General features: G+C 42.1%; 1 protein-coding gene across 1 annotated transcript in view; it reads right to left on the bottom strand.

Moving 5' to 3' along the window:
* The window catches only part of RBM28 (RNA binding motif protein 28), a 37,260-nt gene extending 13,730 nt beyond the window's left edge, over window positions 1-23,530 (bottom strand). Inside the window, exons 1-17 of the mRNA XM_066592189.1 lie at window positions 23,338-23,530; window positions 20,007-20,165; window positions 19,761-19,852; window positions 17,385-17,460; window positions 16,348-16,440; window positions 15,931-16,002; window positions 15,623-15,830; window positions 14,959-15,128; window positions 14,433-14,499; window positions 13,473-13,582; window positions 11,781-11,854; window positions 9,338-9,473; window positions 8,188-8,252; window positions 7,623-7,781; window positions 6,172-6,321; window positions 5,102-5,176; window positions 1,251-1,660 (exon numbers count right to left, since the gene is read on the bottom strand). Coding sequence (XP_066448286.1) covers window positions 1,251-1,660; window positions 5,102-5,176; window positions 6,172-6,321; window positions 7,623-7,781; window positions 8,188-8,252; window positions 9,338-9,473; window positions 11,781-11,854; window positions 13,473-13,582; window positions 14,433-14,499; window positions 14,959-15,128; window positions 15,623-15,830; window positions 15,931-16,002; window positions 16,348-16,440; window positions 17,385-17,460; window positions 19,761-19,852; window positions 20,007-20,165; window positions 23,338-23,455 — 2,234 coding nt within the window. The 5' untranslated portion in view covers window positions 23,456-23,530. The remainder of the gene's footprint in view (window positions 1-1,250; window positions 1,661-5,101; window positions 5,177-6,171; window positions 6,322-7,622; window positions 7,782-8,187; window positions 8,253-9,337; window positions 9,474-11,780; window positions 11,855-13,472; window positions 13,583-14,432; window positions 14,500-14,958; window positions 15,129-15,622; window positions 15,831-15,930; window positions 16,003-16,347; window positions 16,441-17,384; window positions 17,461-19,760; window positions 19,853-20,006; window positions 20,166-23,337) is intronic.
* Window positions 23,531-24,992: the final 1,462 nt, after the last annotated feature.

Below are 24,992 nucleotides of genomic sequence, written 5' to 3'. Positions count from 1 at the left end.
CATGGGACATTTTCTTACCTCTCCGGATCCAGCGCGGGTTCTCTCAATCGCGGTCGGTCCTTCTTTCTTCTGCATGGCAGATGTGTTCGGGCGTGCTGGCCAACGCATAGTGCATTCTTTTCCCCCCAAATCTCCTGCTTTTCCACGGGATACACAGCACATCTGCGGTGTCAGCTGCGCCTGTGCCACAGATCGGACCGCTTTCATTGACTTCAATGGAAGCAGTCCATGCGGGAATCAACATAAAATGGAGCATTTTCTGGAAAATTTTCCCGTGCGTGCAAGCCGCATTCCGGGAAAAAAATTACATCCGCAGCTATTTAATTACCTGCGGATGCCTAATGTATGTCTATGGGCATATTAAACTGCGCGGATTCCGCAATTCATAGAATGGTAAAGTAGGAAGGGACCTCCAGGATCATCAGGTCCAACCCTCTGCTCAGTGCAGGATTCACTAAATCATCCCAGACAGATATTTGTCCAGCCTTTGTTTGAACACTTCCATCGAAGGAGAACTCACCACCTCCCGTGGTAACCCGTTCCACTCATTGATCGCCCTCAGTGTCAAAGTTTTTTCTAATATCTTATCTGTTCCTCATCCCCTTCATGGAAACCAAAGAATACTTTAATTTTGCCTGTGGACTTCAGGCCTTCGTCTTTACCATCCAAAGTGTCAATTTGTTTTAGTGCAAACGCTAATAACCAATGGAGACGTATAAAGATTGCCAATGCAATCTCTGCAGATAGTGACCATTGGGTTCTAGTCTCAGCCCTTTGGACCCATCATAATGTGGGAATAGGATGCCAAATAGGCAATTTCTGTAAGAGCAGGCATAATGGACCATGCATTTGATAACCCACGCTTTCTCTCTGCACTAGAAAGACATCCCGTTGGCATGTAAAGCTCAAGATGTGGCCCTCTTGTATCTGCAATATGCTCAATTGTGGCCATCCCGCTGATCAGTCCTGCCCCAGGAAACCTTGACACCACCACCTATGGAATTGTTAATCTTGCTCCAGTCTACTACCCCTAATCATACTCTATACTGATTATGTAGTCTGTGCTAGACTAATATATGGAGCAAGCGCCTGTATGCACCGAGTCCAAGTAGACTCTGAAATAAATGGAAGTCAGATTAGCCAAAAGTATTTACATTGATGCGCAAGAGGTCTGTGGCTCAGGACAAAAGGTCTGGACAAGATGGTACATCTATAAAACCCAGCATGGAGTACTTCCTGGGTAGTCTTACCTTATCTTGGGGCCTGAATGGGAAGGCATGTGTAGAACTTTCCTCCTCTTCTTGCCGTCTGGAAGCTCTTCCTGCTCTATTTCCTCCTTGGTTTGGAAGCCTGACCACTGACGCTCAGCAGGTGATCCCAGCTTCCCATCAGGATCAGCTGGATGGGATCTCTTCATTGCTTTCTGAGAAGCCAAATCTGTTGGCTGTGATTGAAGTGATGTTCCCTGTGTTGTTGTGGCTTTGTGTGCATTGGTGTCCTTTTGGGCATTTTGTTCTTTATCTTTTCCCAGGACAGTCTGAGTTGGTGTTGTGTTGCCTTTATCGTTTTTCCGTTTCTTCTTTTTCGCATTCGTCTGTGTGGGCTTTACTACAGGGGCACCCAATGCCTGCTCTTTAGCCTGTCTATGCCGCATGACCTCCTGCAAAGTAAATGAGAATATAACTTACGGATATTACATGCCATTTGCTTTCACTAGGGTATAACATCATCGAAGAGAAAGCATACACCAGGCACTAAACACGAAAAACATCACAAAAAAAATGTGGGTCAACTTTTTTCATACGGGATTTTGCACCATCATTGTCTATTCACATCAGTCAGTACAACACAATTTAAAATATAACATATCCCAATCAAATCTAATATTTAGCATTTCGCTACAGATATTGGGGATTTATATTATAAATTGGGGGGGAGGGGGGGGCGACGTAAGGACAGCAAGAATCCCTTTATGCACATATTGGGGTAGATGTACTATTGGAATTATGCAAATGATGCCCGAAAACAGCCTTACATGGTTTACCACACATTTGTGTACTAGAGTCAATTGGTTTTTAGCATTCATTTAGCTAAATGGTTAACTGGTTTTGTTGCAGGAGAGAATACAGGGCCAAGCCAGCTGCGGGTGGCAGTTAGGTTATAGAGCTGACACCCGACTACAGAGTCTATGGAAAAATAGAAAAGTCATGGCCTTCAGAATATAACACAAAAGCACATAAAAGTACTTAAAAATATAAAAATCATCATGCAAAAGTAGTAGAGCATTAAAGGGGTTCTGACATGAAAAAAAAAAATTTGTACTCACCTTGCCTGGCCCGATCGCCAGGCATGTCCCCTCCAGCCGGCATCTTCTTCTGTGCCTTTAAAGCAGAGCAGGAGCGGTCAAAAAGACCGCTTCCTGCTCTGGTCCGTCCGTCAGGCACTTCCGAGGTCAACGGACGGACCGCCACAGCAAGCACGTCACAAGCAGTGCTTGCTGTGGGCGGCCCGTCCGTCCTGGTTGAACTCCGGAGTGCTGAGCATGCGCAGTGGAGACGCAGCCCGTCCTGACTCCTGTCAGAGGGCACCTCTCCACTGCGCATGCGCGCGATCCCGGAGCGGCGCGGCTGCTGGAGGAAGAAGACTGCCTGCCGGGAGGCATACTAGCACTTTCTGCTTAGGTTAAGCAGCGCTGCTGATTAGAGCCACCTGATTGGCTCTTCGGCACCACGTGACTGCACAGCGTGCACCAATCAGGTGGCTCTAGTCAGGCTGCTTAACCTAAGCAGAAAGTGCTAATATGCTGCCGGGAGATGACCCCCCGATGTCAACAACAACAGATGAACAGGTAAGTATAAGATTTTTATGCTTTAGCAGCCATTAACCCATGGGTTCCCTGGGTCCATTAGGCAGACCAGGGAACAATGGCTGCTAAAGCATAAAAAAATTATTCATGTCAGAACCCCTTTAAAAAACCAATAGCTATATAAATTGGGTATCACTGCAATCAGACTTCTCTAAAGAACAAGGCCAGAAACCTGGGTGCAACTCACATAGGACAGCACACTGACACCGTCTGTACTCTGCGGATCTCCACAGACATTGCACAATTTATATTATATTCTCGTCCGTGAAGACAGACACTATGACATGCTACATTTTATTTTTTATTCATGTAAATAGCCTTATAGACAATTATGGGGCCATGTGCTGTCCGCAGAATACAAGGACAATACATGCCACAAAAATATGGTCATGTGAATGAGCAAGAAGAGAAATCTGTTACTAACACCATAGTATGAACATCACATAAAAAAAAAAAAAAAGTGTAAAAATTGCCATTTAATAAAGTTAAAGTACCCGAAAACTGTGACTTTGAAAATTACAATTTATCTTACAAAAGTTACGATGTTCGAAACCCAAAGACGAAAAATAAGGGAAAATAGCTTGTTTTTATAACAATTTTTTTCCATACTCTGTATGTGCTTGTAGGGGACCTGTACCATAACAGTTATGATAAGGCATTGCAGGACTTCTATACTGAAATGCAAAACATAAGTCAGAGATGCGCCAGGTAATTAATGGGTCAAATGAAAATGTGATGCAAACAATTCAGTTTATCACTCACCTGGTGCCATACGAGGAGAATCAAAGATAATCCCCGCTGGCACCGATGTCCAGGAAGGCTTGTAGTGGGTTCTTTTTATTCCCCCATCTGTGGCAAAAGGCAAGGCAAACACCTATACGGGTGCTTGTTAAAAATAGCAAAGTATGGGGAAAGAAATGCTTTGCACTCGTCGGGGAAAATAAAAGAAAAAAAAAGTAATAATTTTTGCAAATTTATTATACTACAAAGAGCGACGCGTTTCGGCAAACAATAGTCGCCTTTTTCAAGCTCAACAATAAAGGTGAAAAACAGACACACATTTATAGGAAACATAAAGATGACTCACGGAGTCTATGTTTGCCGGTAACAACACGTGAGTCATCTTTATGTTTCCTATAAATGTGTGTCTGTTTTTCACCTTTATTGTTGAGCTTGAAAAAGGCGATTATTGTTTGCCGAAACCCGTCGCTCTTTGTAGTAAAATAAATTCGCCCGAAATTACTTTTTTTCTTTTTTTTCCCGACGAACGCAAAGCATTTCTTTTCCCATACTTTGCTATACTGAAATGCCTTATCGCTTGCAATAGCGATTATAGGCAATGCAAGCAGGGGCGCCAGTATCTAGCGTCTTATTGCCATCGCAATCTATCATCCCTCAGTGATTACATCCCGGGGGTCCAATGATGTCACAGAGGGAGCGCCCTCCCTTTGTGAAACCTTTACATGCTGCGATCTACATAGATCGCAGCATGTAGGGGGTCAACAACAGGGGGGGGGGGGGGGGCGCTGTTCTTCTGTACCCCTGCTGTTGCAGGGGGAAGCTGCCTGCCGATGCGGAATGTTGAGGGTTCAGCTTCTGATCCCGCGCCACCCACAGGGCGTAAGTTTACGGTCCTGTTGCGTTAAGTACCACGCAGTCAGGACATAAAAGTATGCCCTTTGGAGTTAAGCTGTTAAAGAAGTTAAGCAGGTCATTTTCTGCTGACACACCCCTTTAAAGATTCTGTCACTAAATGCTGTATTTCTATCTCCTCAGTGCAATCATTACGGAATCATATATGTTTTGCTACATGTAAGTTACTGAAAAAAAAATCTGTTACATTACGGCTGTCCTATACTTTTATCTATGTATAGTGACAAAAATGACTGAAGGGGTTCTGCCCTTGTTCAGCCATTGGAAAGCAGAATTTAGCAATGATTGGTCAATATTGTCACCTGACATAATATTATAGATCTGATTGGTTAGGGTTCTGCCAGCCTTTAGAGTCAGACACGCTGAAACGTTAAACTTTGAAAAAAGTGACACAAACACACTTTAAAATAGTAAAAAGAGGTCATTTATCTGAATGCTCATCAGGGAATAAAAATAATTTTATGTGTTTATATCCATCAATAGGCTTCTCGCTAACAAACTAAAACCGATTATATCCCAAAAAATAGTGACCAATGTACTTCAACAACATGAAGACCAGAAACCCATGTAACTGTTGCTTACTAGACTGCGTTGTGCTCTCCTCTCCTTTATCTTCAGTTTATGCATATCCTCCAAGGAGAATTCCACAATCGGCCTCTGTAAGGTGCAAATTACAAAACAAAAACAAAACGTAAAGCTCAAGTTATATATGTAATTATGTAACAAACAGAAGAAGGATTGCAAATTATGTCATGTCTATCTGTCAACAAAATAACACCACCCCTGTGTTTAACGACTACTGTTGTGGTCACAGACAATAACTCAGATGGGCCTGGGGAGAGGCTCCATTCACAGAGCCAGAAGTAGCTTCTAATCCTCTCCCAGGCTGTATAGGGCAAGCAGTTGTGTTAAATTACAAATTTGGATTTTTTTTGCATAGCTGTCATTTATGGGCTTCACATATATAGCAGTGTTAAACTAGGTGGGTAAGCGTCTCCATAAATGCATGTTTTATCATGGTTAGCAGAGACCCTAGCTCTGGGGTGCTGTATACCACATTCACTGTTCTTCTGAAAAAGGTCATGTGGTTGGCACATTGCAAGGAGAACAGTTGTCTGCGCCCCTTTTCTTTAGCAACTTTGTATTACATCAGTGAAAGTTAATACTCAATCTGCAATTTTTAGGTTAATTCTTTGCCACTAGCATGATACCGTGTTTCTCCGAAAATAACCTCTACCCTGATTTTTAGCTTGTTTCGGGGAGGCTTGAAATATCAGCCTAACCCCAAAAATAAAGTCTAGCTAGACTACATATTAAAAAAAAAAAAACACATACACAAAAATTTCCCTAGCAGGCACGGTCCGGGTCCCTCCGGAACTTCACAGACGAGCAGTAGTGACCCGGACCGCGCCTGCTAGGTAAGTATTAATAAGACATCGCCCAAAAATAAGACCCTGTGCCTCTTTTGGGGCAAAAATTAATATAAGACAGGGTCTTGTTTGTGGGGAAACACGGTATCTATACTAGATGTTTTTATGTCAATAAGAAAACATTATACCTGTACACCAAAAACAATGATAACGTCCAATTCTTTATGTTACCCAACAGCTTCTATGATAATGTGTTGATATTATACCAGAATAAAATCTCACCTTTTTTGGCCCAAACAAATCTGGATTGTTGTTCACATGTCTGAGGGCTGCCAGCGCATGATCATGCTCAACAAATTGGACAAAAGCATAACCGAGAGACTGGCCCTTGACATTTCCTCTCACACCTTTCAAGTCTCTCATGACACGACACTGTATAGGAGATGACAATGTTAATATATTGGCTAGTAACCTTTATATTGTCTTCTTTTGACACTTCATTATCAGCAGGATTGGTTCCATGAGGAAGATAAAAAGCTAATCCAATAGTTTTTGCTCATTTAAGTCTTCTTTATAATAGTGTAGTGGCCCAGTACATGCTTTCCTGGCCTCCTTCATAATGTCATACATGTAATGTCTTGTCTTGATACACTGTGCAAAATGTATTGTCATTCTGCTGTGTATATTGCACAGCTGCAGCGTGTGATGGGTTAATGTCTGCAAAGTATGAGCTGACTATTTATGAATGTATCAATTCTGTTCTGTCACGTGGTATGTGAGAAGGTATAAATGTGAGTGCTTGAGAGTGGGAAAAGGTCTTCCATCTTGAGTCCTACCAAAGAGAATACAGAGGCACATGGGGGCACTCTTCAGCCCTCATGTGTTGAAGATGGAAGAAGGGGAGAGGTTTTCCTGGAATGCGTCTCTTCAGTTCCAATGGTCAGTGAGGCCCAAAAGAGAGAGAGTGAGCAGAGAGCAAGTCTAGTCTGTCAAGGCCTAGTGCAGAGGTACGCAATCGTTTGTCTTACATGCCCACGTGTTCTGAAGTCTGGGACCGCCGGTGGAGTTACTGTTCTGTCAGTGTCTGTGGAATGAACCTAGCCTCATCTGGAGTGTTTCCCGTCCAGGAGCGGTACCTGACAGATAACGTGGACTGCAGGACGGGTGTCATCCTGAGTATCCTCCCTGACCTCAAATCTTCTGTCTTACCTGCACTAGTGTATCATTTGAATTTATGCCTTTTATTACCAAAGTGAAGTTTACAGTAAAGTTAATTCCAGGCCCTGACAGTTCCCAGGGACATTGGGTACTTAAAAGGTTTGTGGCTCATTTATTTACACCACCAATGGTCATGCCGGGGGGTATCAGAGCAATGGCGTCACACGTGACAAATTCCTCTACAACTGTTCCCCTGTTTATTGGGCATCCCTATGGCAGGGGTGTCCAGAAGAGGCCCAGCGCCGCCCTGGCCTTGGCTACGTGTGTCACTCTGAGAGGGCGCTTGATAAGTGCTGCCGTGACAAGCCAACACTTTACCTTCCCAGGTCCTCAGCGCATGTCATGTGTCCGGGGTCACCCTACGGGACGCTGCAATAGTTTATGTACTGCACAAACCAGAAGAAAATGTGTATGCTAATAGATTTGCATAGACTGCCATGTATCACGTTGCTGAGGCGCTCCCACTGTTCAGGGCTGGTTTTAATGTAGCATTATAATTTTACTGATATTCATACCTCTTGGATTTTTACTGAACGACTCCCACCAGCTGCATTCAAGAAGAGCTGGCGTAATTTTTTGTCATCCACTGACTTTGGAATATTGTGAACACACAGACGAGTTTTGGAGACAAAAATATTCTGGTTCTTCAACTTTTGTTGTTTTATCTCAACAAACTGAAAAAAAAAGTAAAGAAAAACAAATATGAACATCCTACCCAAGTAAGTTACTGAACATGGGTCAGCTGCAGGGAATACTGTGGGTTTGTGTTTTTCATGTATTATGTAATCATTCTTTTGGGATAAGACACAAATTCTGAGGAACTGGTACTTAACCCTGGAATACTACCCTGGGTGAAAAGTCACCCTATCAAGTTTTCAAACTGGTGTCACCAGAGTGCCATTACAACAAAACTGTATTGAGCACTTATATATGATGCTGATGATATACTTGGCAATTGTTAATACTTTTTTTTTTTCAAACTAGTTGTACATCTGTCCGGAACGGTGTAGCATTTCAGGGTTAATCATGGAGACAGGTTCCCTCTAGCAATTTAAACATTACCCAATTATTAGCCCTTACCCGATTTCTTTTTGCCATATCTTCTGGACTCACTCCTTCTGCTGCTTTTGTTCCTTCTCTGATCACTACAGATACACAAATCAAAAACAATTTCAGTTATGTAAAAAATATACATCCCCCCCAAAAAAGGAATATTTTAGTAGCTACAGGTCATTTCATTAACCACATGCAGACTTACAAATAACACGTGGATGCTGAGGTATTGGGGGGGGGGGGGGGGGGTTCCCCACAAAATAGTGGCAAAATCCATCCACAGCAAAAATGTAATGGGGCATTTTTTGCATGAAAAACTGAAAATTAAGTTTGAAATGGCTGGCATAGGGGTCTCCCTTGCAACGCCTTTGAAATCCACTGTGTGTAATTAGGCATATGGCTTCCCTAGTAACAGAGACATGGGGACACTGCTAGTTACCACATGCAACAGAGGGGCGGGCATTCAGATCTTAGAATCACAGAATGGTAGAATTAGAAGGGCCCTCCAGGGTCATCGAATACTGGAAGAATTGCTGCCTTATGGCCATTTTACATGGATGATGGTCAGCTAAACGACTGCATGAGCATTGAAGTTACTGCTAGGGTCATTAGCGCTCATGCAGAACATTTAGACTGACCGACTTCACCGCTGGATCGCGGGCTTCTCGCTGAGTACTTCACCTTCTATGTGAAGCGCTGAGTGGGGATAGTTTACACTGAATGACGAGCCTGCAATCAAGCGATGGTTTTTATGCTGACGGAAAGTCAGCAATAAGAGCCTGTGAACGAATAGCGAGGGATTTTTCTGTATATCATTGAAATTAGTTTGTTTGAAAGAATTTTGAGCGATCAAGTTCCCATGTAAATAGCCTATTAGAGTGCGACCCCAACAGCTGTAAGTGGATTACAAACAGCAAAAAAAAAACAAAAAAACAAAGACATGTAAAACAGAATTGATAGGACTTAAACCTGGTGCAAATAGCAGTGAAACAGCAGACAATGAGACCTTGGCTACTTCTGAAAGTTTTTTGAAAGCTTATGTACACTTTATTCATCCAATAGGGTAGAACGCGATTAGCCCAAGAAAACGCAGCCTTCTAAAAGCAATGTCTAAAGACAATTGCATGATAAAAATAAAAAAAAGTGTCATTTGATGCACTGACAGTACTGTACTCACATCCTTCCCTTGCTAGGTACAGGTTTCTGGTTCCCGTAGGTTTCTTCACTTTATTTTGGCGCAGCCTTCCAGCTTCATCTCGACTCACAGCCAAGTCCACTAACAACTTCCTTCCAGCAAGTTTCAAACCTCCATTCTGAGTTGGACCAACAATGAAATGTGTGTGAAGTAACAGTAAATAAGATATAAATCTAGGAATTAGGTTTTAAATTTAAAATAGCCAATTTTAACCAATCTGTGAATGCCCATCAGTATTAAACATAAAACAGATGATTGTTATTGGTGTAATAAATAATCCTTCAATTATTGAAGAGGTTCCTTCACTTATAAGTTGCATTCACTCAGAACGACCCCATCCCTTGATTATTCAATTCTAAGTGCAAAAGTAAGGGACATAATGTATATAATCTAATTCTCTAACTTCCTGGTGTCGTACAAGTGTTGAATTTGGCACAACCATTCTTTAGGTTCTAAATAGGAAAAGAAAAGGGGGTCACAACTTGATTATTCAATTCTAAGTGCAAAAGTGACCCCCTATATAATTAACTAATAACAGATCTGTACTGTACAAACATGAAATTTGCGACGACCATTTTTTTGAGTTCTCTTAGGAAAAGTAAAGAGGTTGCAACTTCAATATTCAATTCTAAGCATGAAAATTTGTGAAAATCCGCAATACAAGAGAGTTCTTTTCTCAGAAACCATAAAGCCTAAGGAAATGATTTGTATGCTAGGGAGAATCTACCTCCCCTCTCTGGATATATACTGAAAGGCTGTAAAGTACATAAGGAAGCGGTCGTAGTCTGCAAGGATGGAGCATGCCTTTAAAGCTAAGAAGGGGCTACAACCTCCAGTATTGAAGTAATTTGAATAAAAAGGGGGGTTACCTTTAAGAGTATAAAGTAAGGAGAATGGGAGGGGTGGCACATTCTGCAGAGGGACATTGGTACATGCAGACTGAGGAGAATCTAACGCTCCTCTACGTGTATACATATTTTATTCCTTGGTTCCTCTGAAGTTTACCTCAACTTCATAAAATTTTCCGTGCGAACAGGTAAACACCTGTACCAAATTAACTCGGCCGAAGCCAGGTATATCAGCTAGTTCTCTAATAAAACCCCTGCGAGACATTGATTGCACTATGTTAGAATCAATGTCCAATCAATCCAGCGGGTGTTTAAGTGCTACTACACCCCCACCCTTGGCCAACCGCTAGGAACGACCTACCATACTGCCCCCATAGAACCAGCAAACACTAAGCGATGACACTGCTTCCCTAAGCATGCTCCTATTTCTTATCATGATGGTGGGAGTCACCTTTACTGAAACCGTTTAGCAATACGCCATTAAGCGCATCTTTTTAGGCATGCGAATCATATTCTTTAATCCATTGCTTTCCAACCTGTGGCGCTCCAAATGTTAGAAAAGTTAAAACTCCCGGTATTCCCTAGGCATATTCATTTTCACATTGCTGGATTGCTCCCAGAGTAATCTAGAACATCAGAGTGAACCATGTAACCTGCTGGAGTGCACAGCGCTCATGAACCAGCTGAAGCAATCATGAACTGCCTGTAGAGGGAAGATCTGCTTCAACCCACTCCATTCTAACCTGCTTAGTACAGACCAGCCAGATCATAACACAAATAATTATCATGCTAAGAATTGGCCTCATACTTACTTCCCTGGTACAGCCTTATATTTCTGTGCTGCACAACTGTCCGCCCAGGATAAACTGCATAAAAGTTATTGCACTGGGCCCCGTCATCTTGATGCTCTGCTTTCAATCCTGCATTTGGATGGAACACAGCCAGCACAAATCCAAGTATGGTGTGTGCTCCAGTAATGACGACTAGCTACAGAACATGCTTAAGAGATTCCTTCTGAGATTGATGACCAGCCAGAGCGTGTGTTCTGCACACTGAGCATGCTGGGAATGTAAAAAGGAGTATGCCCCGATAGCTGGAAGTTATAGTTTGTAACATCTGGAGAGCCACGGGTTGGAAGCCACCATTCTAATATTCTTCTGTTTATCCTCCTATATTCTTCTTTAGAGCCCCATTCTTCCTCAGTATCCCCCACATACACCATGCACTCAGCTTCTGTCCGTACAGATACTGACTAGATGACTGCCTCATGTAGCTTTATGTATAGTATAGTATACAACTCCATTTAGTATTTTAAAAAATGATTTGTTAAAAAAAAAAAGTACATTTAGTGTTGCCCCCATTTCCCCACAGATTGTAAGCTTTTGTGAGCAGGGCCCTTACGCTATTGACAAGTTTGTTACTCTGTATTGTCCAATTTTGTCTGTATATGTACTGCAAAATATGTTGGCCCTATATAACATTTTTTATTAAGCGAATGGTCCTTTTGCAAATACTCAACTTCAACTGTCATACTATGACTACCGCATGTAGGCACCTTTTGGATAGAATAATCATACCTCCGACTCATCCTTGGCAGCGGCGAGACACTTCTCTGCAGACTCTTTATCCACAAACTGCACAAAAGCACAACCTTAAAAAAATAAAATAAAATTTGAAAGGCAGTGATAAATTGGAACAGAAAGGTAAATACAAAATGGATTTTTAAAGGATAAAATCAGTAGCAATCTGAAGACTAGAATCCCAGCATTCAGTTCAATTGTGCGAGAACTCAGCACTGCAGACACACAACTCTCCAAGCTATAAGAGGGGCAAAAGCCTCTTTCTTCCAGCAATTATTAGGGGTCCCAGACATTTCTCCACCCCCCCCTCCCCTCCACTGATGCTTTAACTACTGTAATGCTGTAGATAATCAGTCAACGATGGTTGTTTTAGGACAGCATCAAGAACTTACTCTAGGTTAGAGGATTGCTCCCACTGTCTCACATGATGTTAGGAGTGTAAAATTTCCTTGCTCCATCATGGTCAATTGCTAGGTTTAGATACTACTACGAGTAACAATAAAGAAAGAGCAGCCTGCCATGGCTTATGATCGCTATGATAAGCGATATAGCATAGTACAGAAGTACTGCAAGGCATTAGCACAGCTTTTAAAGGTTCAGGTAAAAAAGAAATAAATAAAAAGTAAAGAAATCTTGGCATTGTCATAATTGTACCAGCCCACAGAAAAAGTTTAAGGGATTTTTTTCCCACTAGCATATAATCACAACTTAACATTTTAGTACTGCATAGTGCTGAGATTGCCTCCTATCAGCATCTATGCAGTATAAGTGATCGACCTCCTTGTAGTCTAACATCACATGAAAGGGATCACTTTTATTAGCTTTCAATTAGAACGATTCTTAGACCCCTGATGAAGCCATATCTGGCAGAAATGTGCTGAGTATTCTAATAGGGTCAATCCTATGCCAATTCATATATTCTCTATCCTTGAGGTTATGCCTCTTTCAGGTTTTTTTCAGCTAGCACCTTCCCTCTTTCCGGTCTCTGTCATTCACGACTGGCATGATAAAAGTGGAACAACATCTGGCCTTTTGTTTTTCATTTTTGAATATGTCCAATATAATATGATAGAAGTATGCAGAGTTTGTCAACTTTTTTTTTTAATCGTTACTAACAAAGTTAGTTTTTTATCAGCGATAGCAATTGTTTGCCTAAGGCCTCCTGCCCACAGACAGAGCGTGATACCCCCACGGTTTTACGCCGCGGAAATAAACAAAACACATGCTTTTTTTCTGTGGTTTCCATTAATATGATATTAATGGAGACTTCCAGCCGTGGAAAAACGCGGCAGAATACCGCATGTGAGGACTGAGCTATTAGGTTCAATAGAACCTAATAGCTGCGTTATTCCACCGCGGGTAACGCGGCATAAATCCGTCCGAAGGTATAAACCCTACATCAGTGATCCTTCAATACATTATATGTACCCAAAAATGGTACCATTAAAAAAAAACTACGATTTGCCATGCAAAAAACAAGCCCTCATATGACCAGGTCGATGGAAAAAAATTAAAAATTATGGCTTTTGTAAAGTAGGGATGAAAGTCACCCCCCAAAATCATTGCGCCCTTTGGGATAAAATAGGCTGTGTCATTAAGGCGTTTAAAGCTAGAATGAGAGGCTACTGTTTATTTAATAACTTGTGGAGAATATCTTAAACAAAGCCATTCATACAGTGTTGGGCTTACCTTTAGAGTGCTCTGTATCAGGGTGTAACACGATCCGGACATATTTAATGTTCCCATATTTCTCCAACAACTCTTCTAGATCCTCTTCTTCAGAGTTAAAAGATAGATTCCTACAGCACACAAAGGAGGTACATACAGAACCGTACAAGTTTGCGTGATTGCATGAAGCTATAGACCCAAACTGGCAGTAAATTAAAATGTGGTTATTTTTCCCAATGTGCATTAAAAGGCTGATTTATTTCACAACACTTACAAGCAACATAGGTGAAAATCTCAAGACAGGGCAAGGTTAGGTTTGCTAAGGGGGCAATAAATCAGAAACCCTGCTGTACTAGATTACTCTATAGTAGACAATGCACTTTCTTGAATGGCTCATTTAAAAAAATAAAAAAATAAAAAAAACACAATCAGGTACATAATTGTACTACTAGATTCTCTGAGGCTCTGCACATCTGAGACTAGCTTCACACGGGCAAACGTGATATGGGCCATGAATCCCACCCCCCATATCATGCTCCCAAACAGGCGAAATCCCTAGGGATGTGAGGAGTTTTCACGTGGAAACAGCTTCGCATCACTTCGGGGATCCTCTGGTACGGCTGTCACAGAGGATCACGGAGTTCTCCCATTGCTTTCAACGGGGCCAGCGCTGCTGCCGCCAGTCCCATTGAAAACAATGGGTGCTTCAATGTGAGAGCACACAGCAACGTAGAACATGTCGCGATTTGTTTCCCACATAGCATCGCCATGTGGAAAAACATTGATCCTGTGTATGACCCTTATTCAGAAGGCTGGGGTTCAGATTTGTACGTCTCAAAATGCACAAATCTCACACGATTTGATCGCCCATGTGAAACCAGCCTAAAGGATCCATAACTTGAAAGGTTGGTTTTAGTGCTAAGAAAATAGAATTCTGCATCAGTATTTTGCAAAGGGGCATTGACAAAGATAAAGCCTCACCTTATGAATAATGTTTTTCCCTCACTGACATCTGATGGCAATTGTTTCTTCTTCGCTTTGGTTTTAACTAGAACACAAAGAACACGTTACATCAGGTCATATCTGTAAGCTAAATATAAATTATATTAGATTAGATGACTTGAGCCACTGTATGGATTATTGCCTAAAATACGGATTATAGAACATTACATCATACAAGGAAAAGAAAAGAAAATCTCATTATCTATCCAGGACACACAGATAAGTGATCACTGGGCACTATGACTAGACTTCATGCCTGTTACTTTTACTGCCATTCTCAACCCTTGAATTAAGCAATAGTAGAAAGCTACAAGCTTCATATTAGTATGTAGGACCAGCACTAGCAGCCACATTTAGTGACCGTATCTGCTGGCAAAAAACACACCAGGAGGCTATAAATCTTGCTGTATCTTGAGATCTGCCACATTGCAAAGGTGCATTTTCACTGTGCTTTTATGGAAACAGAATCACTGCATGGAGAAGCCTTTTTGATAACCTGATGTACCTTTCTTTTCACCCTCAGAGTCGGAGTCTTCTGACTCATTGTCCATATCACTCTCCTGACCAGAGTCTACAGACAAATCGTCGTCGTCATCATCATCATCGTCGTCGTCACCATCATCCTCACTTTCCTCCTCCGCTTTATTTTTATTAGTCTGAGGTTTCTTAACAGGTCTAAGAAAAAACAAAAACATATAAAAAGGAGTAATAAGCACAGACCCACATGCAGATTAGTCCATTAAATGCACAAAGTAATAAAAGGTAACACAGATATTAAATACGTCAGCATATGTCCTCATCCACCACCTCCTTCAGCATTTCTACAGTACATCTCTCAAAGCCTACCACCCCTTTCATAATTATGTTCCAGATGTGTACCAGTTATTGTTTTAGCAATGAACTTGTTCATTAAGGATACATTCACACGGAGGATTTGCTGTGGAAAATCCTCAAGCAGTGCAGATTTTGACACAAATGTTACCCCTTCAATTATGGGGGTAAAATCCACAGTGAATCCACACCATTTGGTGCAGATTTGCGGCTGCAGAAAATTCTGCCACGTGTAAACCTACACTTTAAATAAAAGGAAGGCAGTAAAAGTCATGTAAGGCAAGTAGTTTCCTAAAAGGAAAAATCATCTTTTTGTATGACATTCACCCATTACTTACAATTTGCCTTTAGTCTTCTGACGTGCAGTTTCCTTCTTATCTTCTGACTCCTCGTTTTGTGTCTTATCTTCCTCACTTGAAGCCTCCTCTTCCTCCTCCTCAGAGCTAGCTTCATCGTTCAGTGAAGTTTTATCTTTGTCATCTGATGAATCTTCAGCATCTGAAAAATCATTGCTCTGCTCCAAGTTCTTGCTACTTTTCTGGGATTCTGGAACCAATGTAAGAATACAGTTTTACACATTTGATTATAGCAAACAGCTCTTCAAACCAAGAAACTAAGCCAAGAAAAATAAATAGCGTTAACTCACCATTAGCTTTTGCTCCCTGAGTTGCTGTGTATTTATCCTTTGCAACAGCCCAATCGACTGCAACAGTTCGGCCTATAAAAGGAGCAAAAAAATATTAATTAAAAAGAAAAGCTTAAGCACCTTCCATCCCCAAGAAATGTCTGTCCTAAAATGTTTTACACCCAAGGCTAGATGGTATCACTCAGGAGTCAAGGTAAAATCTCGAGCATCCAACCACTGCAACGTTTGCCTTTTGGCCCCATATAGATCTTTTGCAAATATTGCAGAGTTTTTAAACACAGGGAATACCAAAGTCCCGACTCTATTTTAGCCTCAGCCCGTGACAAAGTTCTAAAAGGAGACCTTTATTGAATCTCGAGTTTATAGCCATAACACTTAGTAGGCTGAAATATCTGTTCTATTTGGGAGTGTACTCACCTTTTATACTCTTCATATTTGTTCCCTTCAAAGCCTTGCTGGCTTCTAACATGTTCTTGAACTGCACAAAGGCAAACCCTCGCATCTTCCCATCTGTGGGAGAAAGCACATTCATTACTGGTGATCTTCTAAAGAACTGCAAGAGAATGCGGTCGGAAAACAGATCTGACTTCAGAATGTAAAATCCTAGAACAGCTCAATAGCAAGTTGTAAGGGATCTATTCTGCACACAAAATAAAACTAATGTTGTACATGTGGCATGTTTATAGACTCAAATGCACCAGAGGCCTGTGTCATTAGGCAAGCATACCTTATTCTGGTTAAGCAGGCTAGGGGCCCTTTGACACGGGCCAATAATAGTTTAGATTGCCATGATCCAGTGAAAGTTGGAATGATTATTATTCAGTATAAACGCATGTGCAGATTGAACGAACAAAAAATGAATGATAGTTAGTCTATGCATACATAAAAGGAAAAAAAAAATGAACGACTGCCTAGTGTAAACAGGCAGTCATTCATCTATGAATGATGCCTCTTTATTGTAAGTGGCGACAGGCAGGAACGATACACAACCCACTGCACCTCCATGCACTAAGCAACGATCGTTATGTGTCAGATGTATATGATGGGAGCATTACCCTATATGTACCTCCGACAAATTGCAAACAGTGTAAAAGCAACCGTACTGGTTCTTTGGGGTCATAAGGTGTGTCACATGACCCCTCACAGCAGCTCTGAAGTGGGTCATGAGACATACACATCATTACTCATCAGAAACCGGAGTCACGGACGTCATCATATGATCCCTTTCAGTGCAGCAACTGGTCAAAACAGATCATGTGATACAACACAACTGCATCATACTCCAGTTCTTACAGATCTATCCTAGTAACAGCTCTTCTTAAGACATATATTTTACTTCGGACATTTGATACAGCTTGCCTCCTCTACTGGAAAAGCTATAATTATGCAGTAGTCAGAGCGAAACTTTTCTCCTATCTAAAAGCATAAAAAATACAATCAAATAGAAAACAGACCTGGCTTTTTAGGAATGTTGACTTCCATCACAGACCCAAAGGTGGAAAAATGTGTCTTAAGGTCTTCTTCAGAGCACTGTTATAGAAATAAAGGACAATTAACACAAAAGACTGTATCCACAAATAAAAAGTGCACACTTAAATAGTTAATCCACCACCAGAGATTGTCCTAAGAAAAAAAACACAAAAACATTTCCCATTCACATATGTAACACACTGTAGCAAATCATCAAACCATAATGATGCTTATCGCAATAAAGATTAGTGACTGAAAACTATTCTTAAATCTTAAAGATGTAGCTATGCATTTTCTAGTCAATAAAAATAAAAGTTGTGTGGACTCCAGATGTTACCCAAAATTGTAGACTTAAATATGTGAGGCTGTATGTCATGATCTGACTATACTGAGAAGTCAAAAAAAAATGGTAGAGAGCGCCACAGGTAAATAAAGTCCACACTTGCTGGGGTATGCAGATGCAATCACGATGAGTCTTTTCCTCAGTACTCCGATCCTTTAGTTCAAAGGAGAGCTGCAGATATAAGCCGGGGGGGTCTGGAGCCAGAGCTCCCCCGGGTGTAACAGAAAATGGGACGTCAGAAAGAAATCAGTGCTCAAAATAGGAGTGAACTGAGGACAGATTCACATGTAAGTAATGGTTTGATATAACACTTACTTGGAAGGAGGGGGGTATGATGCACAAATGCCCCCTCCTTAGAGTATCCTCCACAAGGTGTAAAACTATGCTCCAAGGCACATAGTTTTAATCAGAGTATTTTGATAAGATGAAACTTTTAATCAGGCAATGCGTTTCGGTGCAAGACAAGGCACCTTTCTCAAGCCATACAGATAAAACAAATACAGTGCATACATTTATACATAATAAAAGATAAAGACGTACTGTATTGCTTGAGAAAGGTGCCTTGTCTTGCACCGAAACGCGTTGCCTGATTAAAAGTTTCATCTTATCAAAATACTCTGATTAAAACTATGTGCCTTGGAGCATAGTTTTACACCTTGTGGAGGATACTCTGAGGAGGGGGCATTTGTGCATCATACCCCCCTCCTTCCAAGTAAGTGTTATATCAAACCATTACTTACATGTGAATCCGTCCTCAGTTCACTCCTATTTTGAGCGCGGATTTCTTTCTGACGTCCCATGATCTGACTATGGTGGGCAAACATCATGGACAACACACAGAAGACAAGCACGGAAGCCAGATGATGGAATTATTGCAGTACGCATACTTAAAGTGGAATAATCCCTTCCAACCTTTTTTTTCCTATCTTCCAACCACAAGACTTAAAGGGGTTCTGTCGGCAAAAAAAAAACAAAAAAAACAAAGCAAAGTCTACAGAAGATTGATCCTGTTACTCCCTTACCGCCCCCTCTCCTGTTCTTGACCCCATCTCCATATTTCTCTCCTTTTCCTTCACCTTCTATCTTGTTTTATTTTTCTAAACTACTATGGCTAAAGTTATATGAAGACAAACTGCTGTATGCTATATTTTTCTGCACCCCCCCCCCCCTTTCCTTTTTGTACCCAAGTTATTACCATAAATAAGGAATTTAAATTAAAAAAAAAAAATTATACTTACCTCCATCCTGCCCTGCATCACTTAACTAAAACTATACTTCGCAACGCAAAAAACAAGCCCTTATACGGCCAGGTCGACGGAAAAATAGAAAAAAAGTTATGGCTCTTGAAAACAGAAAATCAAAATCCCCAAAATAAATCGGTGTCCTTAAGCCCAAAATAGGCCATGTCCTTGAAGCTGTATCCGCACGGGCTGCAGAATCTCACTACAAAACATGACTCATGTGAAATAACCCATTGGAAACCATGGGCTTCACATTGTAGAGATGTCTTGTAGCCTGTGCGGATGCAGTCTAAGGGGTTAATATTGGATTTACCACCCATAATACAGAGTTTTCAGTGACTGTAAAACTCTTTAGATGTATATGGTATACCCTACAAGATGTCAGGGCATACGTTTCTATAATAATATGCCTTAAGTGGCATTATTACACAACAACTCTCCAGGATGACCACCGGGATGGAAATGTACATCACATTACAGAACGAGATCTTGTGTGGCCTATATTTAGACCCTTAAGGTTAATGCTAAACTGATAATGAGCTCATCTATAGGCACTTTCAGAGCTATCCAGTCTTTAAAGGGGTAGGGAGTTTGGGGAGATAAAGCCCCAATGTATGAACCCCACAATACAATATTACTGTATGTAGGCAGCAGTCAGAGTCATTACATAGTTCTATAGTTGTTTACAGTCAACACTTCAGGATCTTGCCACATTAAAACTAAACTATGAATCTACTGCTGTATTCACAGCTGCAGCCTTCCACTTCATACTTCACCTTAAAGCTCAGATTCCGGATGATCAGTCTGGCTTTCTTGGGTGGCACTTTGACATCTTTAGGCTTGTTTTGTTTTGCCTTCTCGGTTGCTTCTGACAACAGAAATATAATATGTCCCAGTTATACTTGCAATGATAATGAGATTCCTTCAAGAATAAAATATTCCAGGTGCGATAAAACGCACAGATGGGAATGTTCTAATTCTAAACAAGTTTAAAGTCTCTCTAATACAAAACTCAGCGGTACCTTTTGTTTTGGCCTTTTTATCTTTTTCATGCAACTTTTTCTTGGCCACCAGCACCTCGATTTTCTTGCCATCATATTCCTTGATTTCTTTCATTGCTTTCTGTGCATCCTCCAACATGGAAAACGTGACATAGCCAAGACCACGGCATTTTTCTGTGCCTACAAATACAAGTGAGCATATTGTACAGTCCATAGTCATAGTATTGACAAATCCTCCATTATATAAAATATTCCTATCAAGGTAAGTGAAGGAACCAAGCACTTGAGGTTTACACTGAAAGCCTAAGGGAACTTTATTATTCCAATGGCATTTCAAATCTAAAAAAAGAAAAGAAAATGAAGCATCTTTGTAAATAGTTAGATTAGAAATATCCCGTTATTTTTCACAAAAGGCTCCTATACAAAGGCCCATTTACACACACAGATATCTTTTAAAAAGATTGAAAGATCAGCAATCATTTTGCATAAAGTACTAATAGGCACTAATGGCTATTAGTACTTTATTAGCTTCATTTGCATGCAAATGAGCTTCTGGGAGCTGTTACAGAACTCAGCAGGAGGTCTAAGCTCTGTAATTAGCTCCATTGTTCAGCCATGGGCTACCCATGGAGGACTCAGAACCATGGACAGTGGACACTGCCTGCGGTCCTGCTTATCAGCTATTCTGCTGAATGACGGTTTTGAAGCAGAACTCAAAACAGTCGTTCGGCCAAACAGTGAAAGATGGGCACATTTACACACAACGCTATCGTTGTGTCTAAATAGGCCTTCAATCTACATTAGGCATCTGCACACTAGCAAAGCCTGTGTGAACGTTACTTGCTACCATCTGCCTCCTTTATTTGGCAAGACATGGTGACAGAAGAGTTCAGTCCCTCAGTGGGATTGGGATTTGTACACAATCATCCAAACTAAAAGCATCATATGGATTTATAGTGACGTAAACCACAGCAGCCTGCAGCTCAAATAGTCCATGATGAAAGCGGATGTGCAGTCACTGCTGGAGAGAAACGAGCCTCTTAGAGCAACATGATGTGTCACTATAGGTGAAGAGGCCCGTATCAATATGAACGGTAGGCAAATATTACTCTTCTGAAATAGATAAAAAGGAAATAAAAGAAGTTGTGCAGGATTAGAAAAACATGGCGGCTTTCTTCCAAGAATAGCGCCACACCTGTCCATTGGCTGTGTGAATGGGACAGAGATGCAATCCCAGACACAACCTGTGGGCAGGAGGGGGAATGATTGTGTAAGAAAGACGAATGACGGAAAGGACAGGCACCAAAATACCAGGTATTCTATTCCAGGTGCTGCCGGATGGGTTTCAAAGCGCAAACCAGTAGTGCGAAAAAGAAAAAAGGGGAATACCCCTAAGCAAACAGGCGCACAGTCGAAAATATGCACAAAATACACAATCATTATTAGATAAATGCAAATGTGACAAACCTGGAACATTTTAAATGTTATTAAGGGTGGTCTTACATCTGCGCTGGGGGTTCTGCTTCCCTCCTCCTTTCGGGGAGCAGGAAAGGGGAATCCCTGCAGCCGAACAGCTCAGTCTCAGGACAGAACCCAATAGCGCCAGGCGGACCTGTTGGCTATAATGGGGTCTGTTTAGTTTTGGCTCAGCTGCCCAGCTTTTAGATGGAAAGAAAAGTGCTGCCTGCTGCTTTTCTTTCCAGCAGTGGAGCCAAATCTGCAACGAACCTCCGACCCGCAGGATCCAACGTAGATCTAAGCACTTTGGTGCAGTTTTGTCAATATTTGTAGAACTAAGATTGCACATATTTTCGAGTGTGCGCCTGCTTGCTTAGGGATAGCCCCTTTTTTTGTACTACTGGTGTTTGGAAGATAAAAGCCATGTTTTTTTAGTCGTGGAATCCGTTAACGTTTAAGGCCTCATGTCCACGGGAAAAATCAGGCCCGCAGCGGGTCCCTCTGTAGTAGACATCATGATTAATATAAAATGTCTATTGATTTATATAAACCCAAATGTGTTATGCTGTTGTAATGACTTTTAACTCTGGAGTTTGATCGACACACAATCTAATCATAGTATTTAGTAGACAATGGGATGGTGAAGGATGTCTGATCTAATGTTAGCTAAGTACATAGAAATTGCACAAGAGACCTCTAAGAGTTAAGGGCTATAGTGTTATGTGTATATCCTGTGTTCAATACTGTGTGTTTACCTAGGCCCCCTTCCACTCGTCAAACACAAGCTAGTTAAACATTGATTTGTCAACTACACAGAATTCCTTAAGGCTGTCTGCATGCTAAAGAAGACAAAGTCCATACTATGGCGGACGTGAGGAAGGGTGGGTAGGGAGGCAGAGATTCTATATAATCTAGCGAATAAGAATATATATATATGTTAGTGATGTAATCTGTTAAACGCCCATAAAGGGCAGGTGTTATCCTTTTTCAATAAAAAGGCCTGTCTGGACGTCTCTGCCAGAAGAGCCATTTTTAACATGAGATTCATACCTTGTGTTTGACTTGGTCAGTGTGCGCATACTGCTTCCACACAATTAGGAAAGCTGCAGAATACCCTGAAGCCTGCTGGAGAAAACCCTATTCCAGCTCACCTCCTTTCCCGGGGACATGAGGCTAAAAATAAGATTAAACTCACCTATCCTGACGCTGCAGATCTTCCAGCCGCGACGGAGGGAAGATCCACAGCGTCCGGACAGGTAAGTTTAATTCTGGTACGGGTGTTCCACAGATCCGGGCGGCTTCCATAGGCTTCAATAGAACCCTTCGGGAGCCGTCCCCGCGGGAGACCCGCACTAAAAATGGAGCATGTTGCGTTTTTTTCCCCCACACGCAATCCGTGCCTGAAGGGAAAATGACATCCGCAGGTATTCAACTACCTGCGGGTGTCCAATGCATCCCTATGGGGCGCGGATCCGCGTGCGGGAAAAAACCTGCTGATTTTAAATAACAATTATCCCGTGGACATGAGGCCTAAAGCGTTCAGGTTCTCCGGATTGTTTTTCTCTATATCGAAATTATTTTAAAAAACTGGGATTTTTTTTTTTGCAATTGCAAAACCGCAGACGTGCGGCCATGACTTGTAGACAGCGCCCTGGAAGACATGAAGCGCTGTCACTATTACAGCAGATGTGTAAGTAACGCATGGCACACTCCATGACAGCGGGGAGGCATCTATGGCCAGCAGGATCCAGCCAACCAAAATGGCTTTCATTGGCATCTGTAGAGTGAATGCAGACGACTGCCGGCTCTGGGGACGGTGAGCAGAGACCTCCCGGTCACACCGACGAGCGGGCGCCTGCTCCGACGTGTGCTGCAGCCCCGCCGCCATACATACCCTTCTCTCGGACCACGAAGCTCTGGCGGAGGGGGCCGCTCTCACTGAAGATCTCCTCCAGCCGTTTATTGTTGGCATCCTCCGGGAGACCCCGGATAAATAACGTCAGCCCGGCCATCACTGGGGACACTGCTGGCTACACCACGCGTCTGCAGGGCGCCGCCATATTACCCGGAAGTCCGACTCCGGAATCATTCCCCTGCTGCACACGCGCTGTGACTATGGTTCCGGAGGCGCGTTAGATCCCGGATTACATCATAGAGAATAGCAAAATACTGTAGTGCATATCACACACAGATGCAGTACACAGATATACTGTACTCCACATAATGCACGGCAAATACAGCATTCCACACACTAAAAAGATATAATAATGCACTGCACTGTATGTACACCCTTTGTATAAAAAAATAAATAACTCAAGCCCCTAGGAGTTGTTGTTTTGCTGTAAATCCCGGCATGCAGTTACATCTCAGGTAGATATGTAAATGATGAGAGTTGTGGTGTGATTAGATGACCGGTCTTGCCCTCTGAGTCCCTATAAGTGGTTCCCCCCTTGTCCTATAAAAGGCTCCCAGAGGCCACTTGTATGTAGTGACCTCTTTATCCACTTGTGTAGAAATTGTTGACTACGCCACAATCAGAGCTTTGGGACAGCCTGCGTCTGAGAGGGGGCGTAATATTGGAATGTGAGAAGCTGGATGGTCATATTGAAGAATCGTCCACCACCTGGGCTGCTCTGTTGTGGCTGCACCTGACCAGGCCACTGAGAACTGGAAGCCTGGGAGCGATGACAGCTGGCAGCCTTCAGCAGAGGTATGGGGATATGCCGCATAGTACGAAATCAGCTGCGGATATGCAACTGATTTCCAGTGAACCTCCACACCAATAGTGCCACGTGCAGAATGGCCCCAGTAGTAATAGTGTCCCCTAAATTGGACCCAGTAGTATTAGTATTACTACTGAGGCTACTGTAGCCTCAGTAGTAATACTATTGCTACTGACAATCACAGAAAATGGCCATTACTTACTGAGTGAGGAGTGCATATAGATGCATCCTCTCACCATGCAGGTAGCTGACTACCAAATGGAGTCATGTGTCATGTGTCTTGCACAGGTGTTATTGGCTCCTCCATTTGGTAGTCAGCTACCTGCATGGTGAGAGGAGGATGCATCTATATGCACTCCTCACTCAGTAAGTAACGGCCATTATGTGTGATTGTTTTTAATTTTTTTATTTCCCCTTCTGTGATGCATTACTATTGCTACTGAGGTTGATATAGGGAACACTATTACTTATAGTGTTCCCTATATCATCCACAGTAGTAACAGTGACCCCCACAGTAGCCCCAGTAGTAATAGAATCCCCCCTTAAATCCATATATTTATGTTCTTTTTGTTTTCAGAGCGCCTCTGCTCCTTCGCTCGGTGCTGCTGTGAGATGCACACACTGACGTTAGTGTGTGCACCTGGACTCCTCCTCCCATCTCCTCTCCTTCTGCGGAACCAATTAGGAGAGGTCGGGGAGGATGATTCCGGGTGCACACACTGCCGTCAGTGTGTGCATCCTGCAGCAGTGCCAGTGAGGGATTACCAGCCAGGGAGCTGCAGCACCCTGGTTGGTAATCACCTTCATGGTGACCAGACATCCCAAA

The sequence above is a fragment of the Eleutherodactylus coqui genome, chromosome 2 (genome assembly GCF_035609145.1).
Source record: "Eleutherodactylus coqui strain aEleCoq1 chromosome 2, aEleCoq1.hap1, whole genome shotgun sequence".
Classification (NCBI taxonomy): domain Eukaryota; kingdom Metazoa; phylum Chordata; class Amphibia; order Anura; family Eleutherodactylidae; genus Eleutherodactylus; species Eleutherodactylus coqui.
This window is presented reverse-complemented; position numbering and strand designations above follow the sequence as displayed.